Genomic DNA, 20,765 nt, shown 5'->3' with positions numbered 1-20,765 from the left:
GTGAGCTTGGGCCCAGCCAAGCCGGCAGCGTTTCAGGATATTGTTGATAAATGAGTTTGGCTTTGCATAGTAGAGTTTTAACTTGCACTTACAGATGTAGCGACCAACTCTACTGTACCAACTTACTGACAGTGGTTTTATGAAGTGTTCCTGAGCCCATGTAGTGATATCCTTTACACACTGATGTCGGTTTTTGATGCAGTACCGTCTGAGGGATAAAAAGTCCTTAATATCATCGCTTATGTGCAGTGATTTCTCCAGATTCTCTTAACTTTTTGATGATTTTACGGACCGTAGATGGTAAAAATCCCTAAATTCCTTTCAATAGCTCGTTGAGAAATGTTGTTCTAAAACTGTTCGACAATTTGCTTACAAAGTGGTGACCCTCACCCCATCCTTGTTTGTGAATTACTTAGCATTTCATGGAAGCTGCTTTTATACCCAATCATGGCACCCACCTGTTCCCAATTAGCCTGCACACCTGTAGGATGTTCCATATAGGCAGAGGTGGGTAGAGTAGCCAGAAATTGTACTCAAGAGTACTGTTACTTTAGAGATGTATTACTCAAGTAAAAGTAAGGAGTAGTCACCCAAATATTAACTTGAGTAAAAGTAAAAAGTATGTTGTGAAAAAAACTACTCAAGTACTGAGTAACTAATGAGTAACCTGTTTGTTTAATGATTACGGCAACAAATACTGCACAAAAAGTGTATTTTTTCCTTTACACTTTTGATTGATGGATTGAAACTGTTATTAGTAGATTTCACAGTACAGTACATATTCCGTACAATTGACCACTAAATGGTAACACCCCAATAAGTTTTTCAACTTGTTAAAGTCGGGTTCTACGTGTGACGGTCTGTTTGATTGGTCCAACGTCACCATTGACTGCATGTGATTGGTGAAACGCAAGCATGCGCAGATCCTACTTTGAAGGTCTGTCTGAAAAACCAAAACAAACATTAACAGATCGGTAAAAAAATGTAGCGAGCTGAATGTAGATAAATGGAGCGGAGTAAAAGTAGCGTTTCTTCTCAATAAATATACTGAAGTAAAAGTAAAAGTATGTTGCATAACAACTACTCTTAGAAGTACAATTTATCCCAAAAGTTACTCAAATAGATGTAACGGAGTAAATGTAGCGTGTTACTACCCACCTCTGCATATAAGTGTTTGATGAACATTCCTCAACTTTATCAGTATTTATTGCCACCTTCACCAACTTCTTTGTCACGTATTGCTGGCATCAAATGCTAAACTTAATGATTATTTGCAAAAAAAAAATGTTTTATCAGTTTGAACAACAAATATGTTGTCTTTGTAGCATATTCAACTGAAAATGGGTTGAAAATGATTTACAAATCATTGTATTCCGTTTTTATTTACATCTAACACAATTTCCCAATTCATATGGAAACGGGGTTTGTACATGTACATGCAGGGAGGAAGTGCACACATACAAAAGCAGTCCGAGAGAAGCAACTAACAAGTTGCAGTCATGTTGTTGTTACAGTGTGTTATACGTTCAACGATTGCCAATATTGGTACTTAAACTTGGCCAAATAGCTATCATTAGCTGACAACCAAGATGACAAATTTACGTGGGGAGTAGTTTATGTGCTCAATGACGAAAGAGGGCAGGGTATGAGGCTTACAACACTTTAGAAAGTTAGTGCCCTCCAGACAGCCGCTTAAAGGGGAACTGCACGTATGTTTTGCTGTTTTCCAATGGTTCACAATCTTTATGAAAGTCAAGAACACATATGTGTATATTTTTTTGGGAGGGTGGGGGGGGGGTTAAGATGATTTTAAAAATGCTTGGGAGTCACCGATGTAGCCTTTAAAGCCCGTAAAACAACTTCAAAATCCTCCATCAATGTTATATATACACACTGCAAGTAAATATATAATGTAACAGACACGTTTATGGCAATATTTAATCTGTGCAGTATTTACCATATTGTGGTCATTTTAATCATTACAGCATTGATTTCCATTTCCACAGCAGCGCACTTTCAACTTCCCGCAACAAATGTGTGTTGTACTTCCGAAAACAAAGGCCAGTGTGTTCCGATCATGCAAACTTGATAATAGAAGACAAAGATAGCTATTTTGGTCAAATAAGGATTTCCAACCTTATCTTGAACATACGGAGGACGAACTACTGCTTATAGAAGCCAGTACGAAGAGAGGGTAAAAGGTTACCATGCTGTTGTAATGCGACTGTATTACTACGCTAGAAAAGTAGTTCCTTAGTGTTTGCACCTTAATAAAAATGTTGTTACAGCTTGGTTAATATACAAGTTACGGAACGTAAATTAATTATTGTTGGCGGTTTTTAGATGCATATTTAAAGTAATTTAGAGGCAGAATGGATTGCTCCCATTAGCTGCATTGCTAGCTCCCTAGAACGAGCCGATTTTCACAGAAAAAAAGCTTGTGTTGTCTTGTCTCTCATAAGGATTGTGAATGATAGGCAAAATTACGAGAAAAAAAAAAGTGCAGTCCCCTTAATGGGGACCTATGCTCGTGCCAGCAACCTGAGGGTTCCTGGTTCGAGCCGTTGTGTCCTTGAGCAAGATACTTCACCCTTGCTCCTGATGCGTCATGGTTAGGGCCTTGCATGGCAGTTCCCGCCATCAGTGTGTGAATGGGTGAATGTGGTAATAGTATCAAAGCGCTGTGAGTACCTTGAAGGTAGAAAAGCACTATACAAGTATAACCCATTTACAATGTTGCATACTCATATCACTTGTGATACTCATACAATGGCAATGACATAAATGCTGGCTTTTTGTATGCTGCTCTGTATCGATCCGAGAGTGTGCAAATTTACTTGCGACCAATCTGCATTTTTTTTTTTATGAAGTTTTTTTTTTTGACCATAATTGGAAAAAAAATGTGTAGTGTTTGTCTTGAAGATACAATGTCAATTTTCAAAAGAAAAATTCTAATATTTTTGGAAAGGGCTGGGCGAGGACGGTTTCATTTGCAATCTGGGAACGCCTCCACCAAACAAACCAATGGCAGATAGACTCAGAAAATGTGTTATAAAATGTGAAATGTGAAAAGCCTATCAAATACATGTTATCTAAAAAAGTGGTTCAGCAACTTTTTTCACCAAGTACCACTTTAGAAAACACTTGGTTCTCCAAGTACCACCATAATGACAAACATTAAAATACAGTAGCATTGTAGGCCTAAACATTCATTAAAAACAAGGCCGAGTATATTTCATATTTTTGGCCACTGTAACATTACACACAGTTTGAACAGTAACACTCTTTGAATATTTAATTAAGTGATTATTTGGCATACCATTCGATGGAGCCTGTGTAACACTTACACCGTTTGAGAATCACATATCAAGACCACAGGGAAGTTAAATGTTGAATCCTCATTAGTGAGCCCCTTTAAACTACTAAAAAAGAGAAAAAATACACAGTTCAAGTAGAAACTTAAAAAAGCGCGTTATGTCTCATATACACAGTTGCACTAAACTGAATTAAACTAAATTACATTGATTTTGAAATACATACAAACTTAATAAATACAAAAAAATGTTTATCTCCAGGGAATGTTTTTTTCACAACATTACATAGTTTCAGCTTTTTAATTATTTGTGTTTACTTATTTAATGGGTCCAGCAACCCCCACGACCCCATTAGGGACAAGCGGTAGAAATGGATGGATGGATGTTCAATGCACTATACACAATTCGCAAATTAATTTAAAACTAGTATTTATTATTTGAAATATTATGTTGTAAAACATGAAATTACGTTGTTTTATTATATTGTTGTAAACAATATTTTAGGAGTGATATGATGATGATAAACCTGTCAAACATTGATGAATATCATCAGCAAAGCTTCATTACAATATCCATCCATCCATTTTCTATTGCCTTTGGGGTCGCGGGGGGCGCTGGTGCCTATCTCAGCTACAATCGGGCGGCAGGCGGGGTACACCCTGGACAAGTCGCCACCTCATCGCAGGGCCAACACAGATAGACAGACAACATTCACACTCACATTCACACACTAGGGCCTATTTAGTGTTGCCACTCAACCTATCCCCAGGTGCATGTCTTTGGAAGTGGGAGGAAGCCGGAGTACCCGGAGGGAACCCACACATTCACGGGGAGGACATGCAAACTCCTCACAGAAAGATCCCCCTGCTCAGAGTCAGGACCTTCGTATTGTGAGGCAGACGCACAAACCCCTCTTCCACCGTGAAGCCTTCATTACAGGAGACACAGTTAAATACTTGTATTATTGTCACAACACCAGTTTATAAACAATACAACAGTAATTGAAGTGTCTAACAATGTCATTGGACTGTATTTATTGCACACGCACGTTTCTGACGATGCTCGGTCAAGATAAAGATGCTGAACGGTTGGCTATAATACTTCTCTGTAATAACATGTTGTTTAAAATACCTCTCTGTAATAACATGTAGTTTCCCTGACAGCTCATCATTGTCACAGAGAATCAGCACAATGAACAAGACTCAACATGATTGGCTGCCCCACAACACAACAAACACACGTGACTTAAAACCAGGAAGTTAGCTCACTGGCTAGCAGTAGCATGTACTGTAACTATGAGCAGGAGCACCAACCTGAATCTCCACCGGGGACTGTCCTCTGGACACAGGGAACATAGAGAGCAAGCACACAGGCGACGGTAGCACCAGTCAATATCCAGCTTGTCTTCTGCTCCGAAGCCATTGTGAGTATGGAGAAAACGGCGGCTAACGCGAGACAACCAGCGCCATCATACCACTTGCTCCGTAGAAACTATGTTTGGTGACTTCCATGCCGGAATAAATTAAAGATCAGTGACCCGAGTTACTTGAAATTAGCGTCGCGTTGTTTCTGAAGTGGGACAATTTTCGGCCAAAATCCATACACAATATTAAATGGTTTAGCGCTTTCATAAATTAAATCGTATCTTTTTCCGAGGAAGCGTCCGCCCCATTTGGAAAATCTCGCGAGACTATCTCGCGTTTTTGAGTAAAGTATAAAAAAATACGACCGTTAAGACTTGTCCAGGGTGTACCCCGCCTTCCGCCCGATTGTAGCTGAGATAGGCGCCAGTGTCCCCCGCGACCCCGAAAGGGAATAAGCGGTAGAAAATGGATGGATGGATGGACCGTTAAGATGTAGTCAAATAAATTATACTCGGCATAAATTAAATGCTGGAGGTCTGCAAGATAAAGTGAATAGGTTTTTGTTTAAGTTCATTACAAAAGGTGCATTTTATCATGAAATCATTTTAGAGAAAAACCTTAAAGCACATTTTAGATTTAAAAATTATATTTAAATTAAATTAAATATGACGAAATTAAATATACATGTATTTATTTACATATATACATATAAGTGAAGTCAATTATATTTATATAGCGCTTCTTCTCTAGTGACTCAAAGCGCTTTACATAGTGAAACCCAATACCTAAATTACATTTAATCCAGTGTGGGTGGCACTGGGAGCAGGTGGGTAAAGTGTCTTGCCCGAGGACACAACGGCAATGACTAGGATGGCGGAATCGGGGATCGAACCTGCAACCCTCAAGTTGCTGGCACGGCCGCTCTACCAACCGAGCTATGCACACACACACACACACACACACACACACACACACACACACACACACACACACACACACACACACACACACACACACACACACACACACACACATACATATATGTATATATATATATGTATATATACTGTGTGTGTGTATATATGTATGTATTTATGTAAATATGTATATACATATGTATGTAAATATATGTATATATACTGTGTGTATATACATGTATATATAACTATTCATCCATACATATATATATATATATATATAGATATATATATATATATATATATATATATCTATATATATATATATATATATATATATATATATGTATATGTATATGTTAGGGCTTTGCGATATACTCGATGTATCGCGGGTTTGTCTCTGTGCGATATAGAAAATGACTATATCGTGATATTCGAGTATACGTTCAGACGCAGTTGCTTTTAGCTGCTGGCATTACACTACAGGCTATTCCCACTCTTTTTTGCCTCTCCTTCTCACAGACAGCAAGCGCACCTTCTTACCTACGTCTAGTACGTATACGCCCTCGCGGAGCAGAGAGGTAGCAGCAGGGGTAACGTTGGCTGTGGTGCTAGTGGTAATACGAGAGAAAGAAGGTGCGAATCTGGTAACAAATGAAGGAAGAATTAATTCCCAAGAAAAACAGCAGGGGGTCCATCGTCTGGCGGTGGTTTGGCTTCAAGAGGGAATATGTCGAACAGACAACCGTATTTTGTCAAGTGTGGGGCAAAAGCGTTGCTACAAAAAGTAGCATTACTGCTAATATGTAGCATCATTTGAAAACTCACCTGCTAGAGAATGAAGAGTGATTACTCCGCATATCAACATCTCCATTCGGTGCCACACGCCCACACCATCAAAATGCCAAGGCGAACAATTCCAGATCAACACCGTATAAAAAAATTGTCAACAACAAAAGGAGATAATGTCCGCAGTAACCTACCACATAGTGAAGGACGAACACTATTTGATTTCCTATTATGCAGCTCATTTTTATTTGACAGTTATTGAAATATATCTTGTGTGACATCGTGCACAAAAGTGCACTTTATTTGTTTTAAACTATTGTAGTGGCGTTCTGTACAAAAAGTGCACTTTAATTTAGTGTTGTTTTGATATGTCATCTTAGTGACATCATGCACAAAAGTGCACTCATAACTTGTTTTAAAATGTCTCTGACAATCTTGCACTTTCTGTTTTGAAATGACATGAATGTTTGTTGCACTGCTTAATAACTGTTTAATAAATTCGGTTTTGGTCAATTGACTTAGTTGTGATTTCCCTCTCTGCATGAAAGTTTAAAATGAGCATATTTTAATGCAGTATGAACAAGAATGTTTTAATTTAGACACATAGAATCCTCATACTGCTGTGATTATATGTATCAAGTGTTAATTCAAGGCTAAGGAAAAATGTCAAAAAATCGTGTATCGTGATATGGCCTAAAAATATTGAGATATTAAAAAATGCAATATCGCCCAGCCCTAATATACATATATATATATATATATATATATATATATATATATGCAGTATATATATATATACATACATGTGTGTGTGTGTGTATATATATATGTGTGTGTATGTGTATATATATATATATATGTATATATATATATTTATATATATACATACATATATATATATATATGTGTGTGTGTATGTATGTATATATCCATCCATTTTCTACCGCTTATTCCCTTTGGGGTCGCGAGGGGCGCTGGTGCCTATTTCAGCTACAATCAGGCGGAAGGTGGGTTACACCCTGGACAAGTCGCCACCTATATATATATATATACAGTATATATACTGTATGTACATGTATATATATATATATATATATATATATATATATAATTGTGTATATATGTATATGTGTATACATATACGTGTATATATGTGTGTATATTAGGGGTGCAACGGTACACAAACACTTCGGTTCGCTACGTACCTCGATTTAGAGGTCACGGTTCGGTTAATTTTTGGTACAGTAAGAAAACAACAAAATATAAATTTTTTGGTTATTCATTTACCACATTTTTAAACAATGGCTTGATCCTTTTAACATTGGGAATACTATAATAATTCTGCCCACGTTAATCCACATTAAACTGCCTCAAGTTGTTGCTTAGATTAAATAAAATGACATATAAAAAGTGCAACATTAAACAGTTTCAAGTCAACTCATCATGCTTAATTTATTACAGCATTGGGGAAGCCTGTAGTTGATTTTTATAATATAAATGTTATATTTGTATCAACATGTGATAGCAGGGACCCTGCCATCCAAAACTAGGCTGCTACATTACTAATGATTAATGTAATTAGAGCTGAAAAAAATAGTACAATAGCAATAGGAGAGACTATTCATCCCTGAACACCATGGAGTTCATGTAAGCTTTACGGTGCACTTACATTACTATATATACTATCAGAGACAGAAACTCTTCATTTAACATAATGTCCTTTGCTTCAACACACCTCAATCAACACTGTCCGTAACACACACACACCGCAAAATGAGGTAACGTTACACTAAAAGCTAACTAGCCTTCACCTAAAGCCAGGACTGCTCGTGTTTGGAGGAAGAAGAATACTGAATTGCATCCCAAGAACACCACACCTACTGTGAAGCATGGGGATGGAAACATCATGCTTTGGGGCTGTTTTTCTGCTAAGGGGACAGGCCGATTGATCCGTGTTAAGGAAAGAATGAATGGGGCCATGTATTGTGAGATTTTGAGCCAAAACCTCCTTCCATCAGTGAGAGCTTTGAATGGTTGACCAAATACTTATTTTCCACCATAATTTACAAATAAATTCTTTAAAATTCCTACAATGTGAATTCCTGGATGGGAGAACGTGCACTGTGGCTGACTAAATACTTTTTTGCCCCACTGTAATTGTAACATTTGCTGATTTCATGATAACATTGTTAACATTGATTGCATACTCCCACAAACACAAGACTTGCAATTATACATTAATGATCACACCAAACTTTTATTTTTGCAAACAAATTAGCCGTCACAACCCCCCGGATGGAAGGATATTTTATTTATTTTTTATTTTTTTTCAGCGGTTCATATTGGAGCTTATTCAGAGTCAATAATAAGAGGAAATATGACCAAATGTTACAATACATTTAAGTAATAGCAATGTCACCTTCAACTTCACTTCAATGGGGACGGCGTGGTGCAGTGGCAGAGTGGCTGTGCGCAACCCGAGGGTCCCTGGTTCAATCCCCACCTAGTACCAACCTCGTCACGTCCGTTGTGTCCTGAGCAAGATACTTCACCCTCGCTCCTGATGAGTGCTGGTTAGCGCCTTGCATGGCAGCTCCCTCCATCAGTGTGTGAATGGGTAAATGTGGAAGTAGTGTCAAAGCGCTTTGAGTACCTTGAAGGTAGAAAAGCGCTATACAAGTACAACCCATTTATTTATCATTATGTATCAACTTCCCTGGGATCGAACCAGGAGCCACAGATTAGGAGACGAGAGTGCTAGCCACCGAGCTAAAAGCCCAAACTGATGGCGAAATGTCCAGCATGACTCCCAAGGCATCAGAGGAGGAGGTTTAGCCACATACTTTTGCACAGCTGCACCAGTTCCATTACTTCTTTTATTTTGCACAAGCTGCACTGTTCACTGTAGTTTAATTGCAAGGTGAACTGTACAGCATTAGGTGATTCACGCATTCAGACGACCAAATGGTTTTAACACTGTATGCCTTCTTAACCCAGAGCCGTTTTCAACTCTTGGAAGCCCAATGATGAGGATAATTCATATATGTCAAATTCTATTAGGTGTGACCACTGTTCCATGAAGACAAACAAAGCAGTGCTATGCTGTTATTATTTATGCATTTAAAAAGAATTAGATTACGGCTACGCTCACAAGCGAGCACATTTCACAGGTTGAAGGGTTCTTTTAATAAAGAAACAGCCCCATTGAACTGATAATAATCCCCTCCCACCATAAATGAGTCTGATCCCTCAGTAAATTGAGCCCTTGGTGAGGTGGAGTGGTGTCAGCACCTACAGCCAACTCTCCAATGGCTCCCTAATCCTCGCTTCCCTCTCCCTGCCACCCTCACCGTCTAATCAGCCTCCAACACACACACACACACACACACTGGCACCCATCTGACACACACCCGAGTGCTCGCCCTTCCTTGCACTCCGCCATCTCTTCAGTGTGATGTCACAGCTAATCCATGCGTGGTTATCCGCTGGGCTGCAGTGCTGGCTGGCAGAGGAATTTGGGAGAGAGAAGGGGGTGTAATCAGGCACGTCATAAAGTCTACTCTCTAAGCACACTTCCAATACAGCACACATTCAAGCGCCACCCGTCTGCAGAAATGCTCCATTGACTTATTAATATAAGCTCTGATTGGAAGGATAAAACTATAAAAGCACGGTATAGTCGTATAGGAATTATTCCAGTGTCTGGAGGATTAAACTTCCCCTGCCACTAATGTGGCCTTTTAGTGGCAGCTTGTCCAAAAAAGAGGAATTAACTACATTCTAAAGTGTCCGCTTCCATATGGCACTGGGTTATTAACGCACATTAGTTGACTGAGCAGTGCTATGGAATTCATTATGGCTTCAGATTAAATGTCATGAAACAGAATGTCATCACACACGTTCCATGTGCAACACAATACATTCTGGGAAAATGATCAATAGGGGTGTGGGAAAAAATCGATTTGAAAACGAATCGAATCAATTATGTTGTGCGATTCAGAATCGATTCTAATTTTTTTTTAAATCGATTTTTTTTTGTGTGATTTTTTTTTTAATCAATCCAACAAAAAAATACACAGCAATACCATAACAATGCAATCCAATTCCAAAACCAAACCTGACCCAGCAACACTCAGAACTGCAATAAACAGAGCAATTGAGAGGAGACACAAACACGACACAGAACAAACCAAAAGTAATGAAACAAAAATGAATATTATCAACAACAGTATCAATATTAATTATAATTTCAGCATAGCAGTGATTAAAAATACCTCACTGACATTATCGTTAGACATTTTTAAAAATAAAAAAAAGAACAATAGTGTCACAGTGGCTTACACTTGCATCGCATCTCATAAGCTTGACAACACACTGTGTCCAATGTTTTCACAAAGATAAAATAAGTCATATTTTTGGTTTGTTAGTTAAAACAAATTTACATGATTGCAATCAGTTGATAAAACATTGTCCTTTACAATTATAAAAGCTTATTTTTTTAAGAATTACTACTCTGCTGGCATGTCAGCAGACTGGGGTAGATCTTGCTGAAATCCTATGTATTGAATGAATACAGAATCGTTTTGAATCGGAAAAATATCGTTTTTGAATCGAGAATCGAATCGAAAAAAATCAATATATTATCGAATCATGACCCCAAGAATTGAAATTGAATCGAATCGTGGGACACCCAAAGATTCACAGCCCTAATGATCAACCTCAAATTTAGTTTTTCCTATTAGAAAAATGAACAGTGATGAGGTCTATTACACCTGCATAAACCCTGTTTACCTGTGTACTATATACAATACTTACTGTTGACTGTACTGGCAATGTTTAAGTTCTTCACTGACATATAAGTGTAAAAATAAGTTAGTCAGCAAAAATAGAAGAAAATGAAACTTCACAAGGGTTGTGACTTCATGTATTACACTTTGTAACAACATAAGTTAACTGCTTATGTAAATGAAATACACTACTCAACATTGTAATACACTACTTAACATTGTAGTGCAAAATAAGGCTGGCTGAAGGGGGTTCAACAGTGCAAAATTATGCTTTTTAACATAAGAGTGCACAAATGAATTCACCGATTAATAATGTCAAACTTCACTGAAATAAAACTACTGCAAAATGTTTTTTTCCACCTGGATAGCATGGAACACTTCCCTCAACAAAGATGTCATGACGTCATCCAGTAACGTGCAGTCAGGGGAGGCAGGGGAGGCGTGGCCTCACGTGCCATCATGGAAAGAAAACAAATGTAAAAAGAAAAAATATTAATTACATTTTTATATCTATCCAGTGATTATACTTTATAAAGTTGTTTTTCATTTAACGTCACCAGTTTTAGATAATTTTTATTGAAAATCGCAGAATTTTCACATTTGCCATTCAAATACTGAGAAAAGACTTGCGGTGAGTCAGCAGCCAGTTGAGCCTCACCATGGATTGCACAATGACTCAGCTCACTGCTGGCTGCTGTGCAGTGAGACCGTATTGCTATATGAATTATATTATATATTTCCATAGTTTAGTTAGCTGAGGTATATAATGTACAGTGTATTTTGTTAACAACTGTATGTGTGTAACATATTTCTTGTGCTGGGCAATCATAAAACGGCTGCGAAGAGGCACTGTGTGAGGCACCTCATCTCCCGCCTCGCTATTGATCCCAGGGATCATTCTTGCGACAACTCGGCTGCAGAAGAAGTGAGCAGCGTGTGTTTATTTTTTCCTCTCCCCTGGACTTTTAACACGGATGATTTCATATCTAAGATAAAACAGTTTTCTAAACTGGACTTTCAATCGACGCAGGAGGTAATATTTAAAGGAAGACCAACGCCGGAGCAAAATGGTTTGCTTCAGACAGTGATCTCCATCATGACAGAGAGACTTTTAAAACTGAAGAAAGATAAGGAAGACTTTTATAAACAAGTTATCAATGCTTTTGTTCAGAAGGAGTGGCGCATTGACTTCATTTATAAGTTAAGGTAAGACTATAATAACGTTTTTTTAATTAAATGTGCTTTTTTGTGTGCTACAGTTTGTATGTGTAAACAATGCTGGTATAAGCTTTTGAACTTAACCCGTTAACTGCTGCCAATCAAATGGTGAATGAGATATTCTTTAGGGTTCATATGATTATAAATCTGACTGTGATGAAGTCAGTGCCTCACCAGCCATGAACCTCACCGCACATCATTGACGTCATCATAGCTCACCTCTAAAGTTGCCTATCGTTCACAATGATTATGAATGACATGACAGATACATATTTCTTTTTTGCATTTTAAATATTAAATAAATTTGATTCAAAGTCTGCTTACAATGGAGCCTATTAGAGCCCTTTAATTCTGCCTATAGATGTAACGGCGTGGACACATGGTGATGCACAGATTATTCTTCCAAGATTGCAGCCGGAACTCCAGAGACAAAAGTGAGGGTAAAACAGTAATTTATTCTATAAATCAGGCAGGAAAAAACAAACAAAGGCATTGCCTACAGATGATAATCTATGTATCTAATCCTTAATTTTTTATTGAAGTAAAGAAGAACATCACATATTTATAAGCATATTTAAGTGAATAATGAGGATTATTTAAAATATGGTCTTTTCTTTTTTTTTAAACTTTTGACAGGATTCGTGGGACAGTAACCCAAAACGCAAGACCGATAGATTACCAAAAAATGGTTTATTCCACAGAAGCTGACAAGGTAAAATGGAAAAAAAGTCCCAACAAAAAATGAAGCACAAGGCTTGGAGGAAAACACAAAGTACAACAAAAAGCAAACCCAAAGGCTTGTTAAAAGATACGAAGTACAACAGAAGCAAATATTGGGAACAAATAGTCCACCAACAGAAAGCAAAGGAATACTATTTGGGGAAAAAAAGGCTAACTACAAAAAACGTGGCATGAAGCGAGAAAAAGTAGTAATAAAAAACTATTTACCAAGACAAAAGTGAGGAAGCAAAAAAGCCAGGAGTCGAAAACAACTGAAAATTCTTGCAAACACTGGCATCTCAAGGACACAAAGACAGAACATCGACATAACGAACCTTGAAGTCCCCTGCTTAGGAAGGCCTAAAGGCCTAATCCGTGTCAGGTGTGACTCCTACTCAGGCCCAGCAATGTCTGCAAACAGGGAAAAAAAGGTGAAAAACAGAACAATGGCCAAGGAGGTAATAACAAATACAAAAACAACAAAACCCAAAAGTTATAAAAAATATAAACATAGCAACTTATTTTATTTTTTAAAACCAATTAGTTAATCCCATTGTTAAAAAGTAAAAACTCTATTCTAAGGTTTTTACACGTATGAAAAAGGCTGGTTTCAACCAAAAGTGCATGTAAACATACCGAGTGCTTACAGTATGTATGGTGCAGCGACAAGGGTTTGTTCACTTGGTAGTAGGATAGGAATTTGATGCTACGCCTACATCACATCTTTGGAGTTTTTCAGAAAGCCCACAGGGAGGCTTGCTGAAGATGAGTTGACTTCATGTGTTATTAATCTTTTAACATTTTTGACATTCATACAAGTGTAAAAAAAAAAAAAGGATAACCCCTGTCTTAAAAATATATTGTTATAGAACTATTGACCTGTGTAGCGTTTAAGGAAGTGCAGACAGATGTTTGACGTTGAGTTGGCTCAACACATTGTGTTTTTTTAACAGTTTTAACTAGGGGTGCTCCACGACCAGGACGAAAACCACACTGTTCCTCCTGAATCCGAGGTTCGACTATCCGGCGTAGCCTCCTCTCCAGTACACCTGAATAAACCTTACCGGGAAGGCTGAGGAGTGTGATCCCACGATAGTTGGAACACACCCTCCGGTCCCCCTTCTTAAAGAGAGGGACCACCAACCCGGTCTGACAATCCAGAGGTACCGCCCCCGATGTCCAAGCAATGCTGCAGAGTCTTGTCAACCAAGACAGCCCCACAGCATCCAGAGCCTTAAGGAACTCCGGGCGGATCTCATCCACTCCTGGGGCCTTGCCGCCGAGTAGCTTTTTAACTACCTCAGCAACCTCAGCCCCAGAAATAGGAGAGCCCACCACAGATTCCCCAGGCACCGCTTCCTCAAAGGAAGACGTGTTGGTGGGATTGAGGAGGTCTTCGAAGTATTCCCTCCACCGATCCACAACATCAGCAGTCGAAGTCAGCAGAACACCATCCGCACCATACACGGTGTTGATAGTGCACTGCTTCCCCTTCCTGAGGCGGCGTATGGTGGTCCAGAATCGCTTCGAAGCCGTCCGGAAGTCGTTTTCCATGGCTTCCCCGAACTCTCCCCATGTCCGAGTTTTTGCCTCCGCGACCGCTAAAGCTGCACACCGCTTGGCCCGTCGGTACCCGTCCACTGCCTCCGGAGTCCTATGAGCCAAAAGAACCCGATAGGACTCCTTCTTCAGCTTGACGGCATCCCTCACTGCTGGTGTCCACCAACGGGTTCTGGGATTACCGCCACGACAGGCACCAACAACCTTGCGGCCACATCTCCAATCAGCCGCCTCGACAAAAGAGGTTCGGAACATGGTCCACTCGGACTCAATGTCCCGCACCTCCCTCGTGACATGTTCAAAGTTCACCCGGAGGTGTGAATTGAAACTCTCTCTGACAGGAGACTCTGCCAGACGTTCCCAGCAGACCCTCACAATGCGCTTGGGCCTGCTAGGTCTGTCCGGCATCCTCCCCCACCATCGCAGACAACTCACCACCAGGTAGAAAGCTCCGCCCCTCTCTTCACCCGAGTGTCCAGAACATGAGGCCGCAAATCCGATGACACAACAACAAAGTCGATCATGGAACTGCGGCCTAGGGTGTCCTGGTGCCAAGTGCACATATGGACACCCTTATGTTTGAACATGGTGTTTGTTATGGACAATCCGTGACGAGCACAAAAGTCCAATAACAAAACACATTGCTGGCAGTACGTCGGACACGTTTCCAGTGAGGGTTGGACTCCACCAAGTCTGTCCTTTGTAACCGATTCTGTTCATAACTTTTATGGACAGAATTTCTAGGCGCAGTCAAGGCGTTGAGGGGTTCCGGTTTGGTGGCCACAGGATTAGGTCTCTGCTTTTTGCAGATGATGTGGTCCTGATGGCTTCATCTGGCCGGGATCTTCAGCTCTCACTGGATCGGTTCGCAGCCGAGTGTGAAGCGACCGGAATGAGAATCAGCACCTCCAAGTCCGAGTCCATGGTTCTCGCCCGGAAAAGGGTGGAATGCCATCTCCGGGTTGGGGAGGAGACCCTGCCCCAAGTGGAGGAGTTCAAGTACCTAGGAGTCTTGTTCACGAGTGGGGGAAGAGTGGATCGTGAGATCGACAGGCGGACCGGTGCGGCGTCTTCAGTAATGCGGATGTTGTATCGATCCGTTGTGGTGAAGAAGGAACTGAGCCGGAAGGCAAAGCTCTCAATTTACCGGTCGATCTACGTTCCCATCCTCACCTATGGTCATGAGCTATGGGTCATGACCGAAAGGATAAGATCACGGGTACAAGCGGCCGAAATGAGTTTCCTCCGCCGGGTGGCGGGGCTCTCCCTTAGAGATAGGGTGAGAAGCTCTGCCATCCGGGAGGAGCTCAACGTAAAGCCGCTGCTCCTCCACATCGAGAGGAGCCAGATGAGGTGGTTCGGGCATCTGGTCAGGATGCCACCCGAACGCTTCCCTAGGGAGGTGTTTAGGGCACGTCCAGCTGGTAGGAGGCCACGGGGAAGACCCAGGACACGTTGGGAAGACTATGTCTCCCGGCTGGCCTGGGAACGCCTCGGGATCCTTGGGAAGAGCTAGACGAAGTGGCTGGAGAGAGGGAAGTCTGGGCTTCCCTGCTTAAGCTGCTGCCCCCGCGACCCGACCTCGGATAAGCGGAAGATGATGGATGGATGGATGGAACTAGGGGTGTGGGAAAAAATCGATTTGAATACGTTGTGCGATTCAGAATCGATCATCATTTAAAAAAAATAAATTTATTATTTTTTCATCAATCCAACAAACCACTACACAGCAATACCATAACAATGCAATCCAATTCCAAAACCAAACCTGACCCAGCAACACTCAGAACTGCAATAAACAGAGCAATTAAGAAGACACAAACAAAAATTATTCAAAAAATGTTGAATGATTTATTTATAAAATAAGTCATATTTTTGGTTCGTTTAATAGTTAAAACAAATTTACATTATTGCAATCAGTTGATTAAACATTGTCCTTTACAATTATAAAAGCTTTTCTTTTTTTTTAAATCTACTACTCTGCTTGCATAGCAGCAGACTGGGTAGATCCTGCTGAAATCCTATATATTGAATGAATACAGAATTGTTTTGAATCGGCAAAATATCGTTTTTGAATCGAGAATCGAATCGAATCGAAAAAATCTATACATTATCGAATTGTGACCCCAAGAATCGATATTGAATTGAATAGTGGGACACCCAAAGATTCACAGCCCTGGTTTTAACTGTCCTATGCCAGCAGTGATGGTTCTAGTTTCAATGGCGTCCTGGGCGAGATCCCTTTCATCATCTCGACCGCTCACATTTAACAATATTGTGCACATTTTGTATAAGATTGTTACATTTCCTAATTGTAAGACTTTTAAATTCTCCGATGATATATTGCACCATGTGAAAAAAACATTACGCATTTTTATTTCACACAAAAAAGCAACACCTCAATGAGAGTGTCTGATGATGTTTACGCCCGCAAACGCGTGCATGAGCAAGTAGCTTATGGGGGGATGAAAAAGGGATGAGTGAAATTCAATCTATCAGATTTAACATTTTCCTCAGTTACCTCATATCTGTTTTAATCTTACCATAAGCATCCTTGAAATGAGGTGTAATCCACTTAAGCCCTTTTTTTGAATGTGCTTCACAGCTGCATTGCAGCCATTCATGTTCTCGCAAACATTGTTCCTTCAACATTCAATAAATAAATGTGATGTTTACATTTTAAAGTTACATGTTAAAAGGGAACTGCGCTTTTTGGGGAATTTTGCCTATAGTTCGCAATCATTATGAAAGACATGACGACGGATGAAATTCTTTTTTAACGCATTCTAACTCGTGAATAAACGTCCGCTTATAATGGAGCCATTTGGAGGTCCTCTATTCCGCTTAAGAAACCCAATAAAAAAGACATCAAAAAAGTGCCAAAAATACTCCATTTACATTTCGTGACTTGAATATTAACCAAGTGTTAGTGATATTGTTATTATGAGCGCTAACGCAGACAAAACTACTGTATGTACAGTATAGCGGTGCCGTAATCACTAGCGTGTGTGCCGATGTAAACCGCTTCCTCGCTTAGGTGCCTCTAAAAGTTTATTCCATCAATCTTCTACCGCTTGTCCCTTTTTTTGGGGTTGCGTGGGGTGCTGGTGCCTATCTCAGCTGCATTCGGGCGGAAAGCGGGTTACACCCTGGACAAGTCGCCACCTCATCGCAGGGCCAACACTGATAGACAGACAACATTCACACTCACATTCACACACTAGGGCCCATTTAGTGTTGCCAATCAACCTATCCCCAGGTGCATGTCTTTGGAGGTGGGAGGAAGCCAGAGTACCCGGAGGGAACCCACGCAGTCACGGGGCAAACGCCACACAGAAAGATCCCGAGCCCGGGATTGAACTCAGGACTACTCAGGACCTTCGTGTTGTGAGAAAAATGCACTAACCCCTGTGCCACCGCAAAAGTTTATTGTAGATCATAAATCATGCCTCTTACCTGGATAGTAGATGGATGAAGACATATTTCGACAAGCTGGTACACTTTGACAGCCAATTTAGACCACAAAATGGCGAGAACGACACGAAAACCCTCGGTTCTACCCTCCCTTTGTCATTTAAATATATACATATATATAATAATATAACAAGATTCTAGCTGTTGGCATCCTCAGGACAGCAGACATTGTATAGTACGTTTTATTATGTTTGTTGGCTCTCAGGTGAGGAACAAACAAAAAAAAAATATATATATACATCTATATATATATATATATATATATATATATATATATATATATATATAAATATATATATATAGATATATATATATATATATGTATATATATATATATATATATACATATATATATATATATATATATATATATATATATATATATATATATATATATATATATATATAAATTTACATATATATATATATCAGGACTGTGAATCTTTGGGTGTCCCACGATTCGATTCAATAACGATTCTTGGGGTCGCTATTCGATTATAAATACATTTTTTTGATTCAACGCGACTCTCGATTCAAAAACGATATTTTTACGATTCAAAACAATTCTGTATTCATTCAATACATAGGAATTCAGCAGGATCTACCCTAGTCTGCTGACATGCTAGCAGAGTAGTAGATTAAAAAAAAAAAAAGCTTTTATAATTGTAAAGGATAATGTTTTATTAACTGATTGCAATAATGTAGATTTGTCTTAACTATTGAACGAACCAAAAATATGACTTATTTTATCTTTGTGAAAACATTGGACACAGTGTGTTGTTAAGCTTATGAGATGCGATGCAAGTGTGAGCCACTGTGACACTATTGTTCTTTTTTTAAATTTTTATAAATCCATCCATCCATTTTCTACCGCTTATTCCCTTTCGGGGTCGCGGGGGGCGCTGGCGCCTATCTCAGCTACAATCGGGCGGAAGGCAGGGTACACCCTGGACAAGTCGCATTCTCATCGCAGGGCCAACACAGATAGACAAACAACATTCACACTCGTCTAATGATAATGTCAATGAGGGATTTTTAATCACTGCTATGTGAAATTATAACTAATATTGATACTGTTGTTGATAATATTCATTTTTTTTTCACTACTTTTGGTTTGTTCTGTGTCGTGTGTGTGTCTTCTCAATTGCTCTGTTTATTGCAGTTATAAATGTTGCTGGGTCAGGTTTGGTTTTGGAATTGGATTGCATTGTTATGTTATTGCTGTGTATTGTTTTGTTGGATTGATTGAAAAAAAATCGATTAAAAAAAAAAAGACAATCAATTCTGAATCGCACAACGTGAAAATCACGATTCAAATTCGAATCGATTTTTTCCCACACCCTTTATATATATATATATATATATATATATATATATATATATACATATATATATATATATATATATATATATATATATATATATATATATATATATATATATATATATATATATATAATATTATAATCTATACAAAATGTTGACCAAAGAACCCTCGTTACATGTTATAAATAGAAAATAAAAACATAATAGGACCCCTTTAAATTATAATATTTTCTGATGAAGTCTAATTTCAGTAACCTTGAAATTACATTCTGAGTTAGGTCTTATTGGTCTGGAACCCAGGATGCAGAGACTGCAAGCAAAGTGCAAGTAGAAAACCTTTTATCAGAGAAAACACAAAAGTAGTGCAGCAGAAAAGTGCACACAAAAAGCAACCAGACACAGGAAGTAAAAGGAAAGCTGAGCACCACATTGAGGTACGATGCAAAACTAGAAAAGTGGTGGAGGCAAACAGGAAGTGGAAACAAAAATAAGAGCGCTGGATAGGAAATAATATAACAAACTAAACCAAATAATAATGAAGTCCAAACTGTCATGTGAGATGACACTTGGACAGGCAAAAAAATATTTTTCTGGTGTTCAAGGTTGTTATTTTTTCAAACGTATTTATTAAACATGTATTTAGATAAAATGTGCACAAACCTTTGCTTGACTAAAAATATATAATCATTTATTCATTTTATTTCTTGGGTATAAAAATGACACCAATTGGATGGAAAAAAAACAATAAATGAATTACTTTTTTTTCCCAGCAAACACATTAATGATATATTTTATTTTTGATCAAGTCGTCTTGAATGAGTCCACACGTCTTCAGAGGGATTACTTCTCCTCTGTCATCTGCTTCTCATCACAACAAGCAGGGGACTCAAACACATCTAATAACAGGACGGACTGCTGTTCCTTTGTAAGCACCTAAACGATGGCGTGTGAGATGGATGACGAGGATAAAGCCAGCTTTGATCGGCATGGTGCACAATGGAACATAATAGTCTACAACATGGCCCCAAGCAGCACACCTACTAGAGAGCAATTAAAACCAGAGGATTCCATTTGATCCAAACAACAGGAAGCAGAGATGAATGGTCTATCTCATCAACCATGGATTTTTTTTTTATATTCTCAGCTGGCTCGCTATAAACAACCTGCTTGCCCAATTATGATTAGCTCAGTCGTTCCGGTGGAAGAGCAACAGGAGGGGGAAACATTCGCCACGCGGGAGCAATATATTTCTTTTTGAACTGATCTAGATTTAATTAGCACGCACACCATAATTAA

General features: G+C 39.0%; 1 protein-coding gene across 2 annotated transcripts in view; it reads right to left on the bottom strand.

The window, feature by feature from the left end:
* tmem260 (transmembrane protein 260) overlaps positions 1-5,000 on the bottom strand; it is a 65,870-nt gene extending 60,870 nt beyond the window's left edge. For both annotated transcript variants that reach the window (XM_061895303.1, XM_061895304.1), the window contains exon 1: positions 4,628-5,000. In XM_061895303.1, coding sequence (XP_061751287.1) covers positions 4,628-4,736 — 109 coding nt within the window. In that variant the 5' untranslated portion in view covers positions 4,737-5,000. The remainder of the gene's footprint in view (positions 1-4,627) is intronic.
* Positions 5,001-20,765: the final 15,765 nt, after the last annotated feature.

This window comes from Nerophis ophidion, linkage group LG03 (assembly GCF_033978795.1).
Source record: "Nerophis ophidion isolate RoL-2023_Sa linkage group LG03, RoL_Noph_v1.0, whole genome shotgun sequence".
Classification (NCBI taxonomy): Eukaryota; Metazoa; Chordata; class Actinopteri; order Syngnathiformes; family Syngnathidae; genus Nerophis; species Nerophis ophidion.
This window is presented reverse-complemented; position numbering and strand designations above follow the sequence as displayed.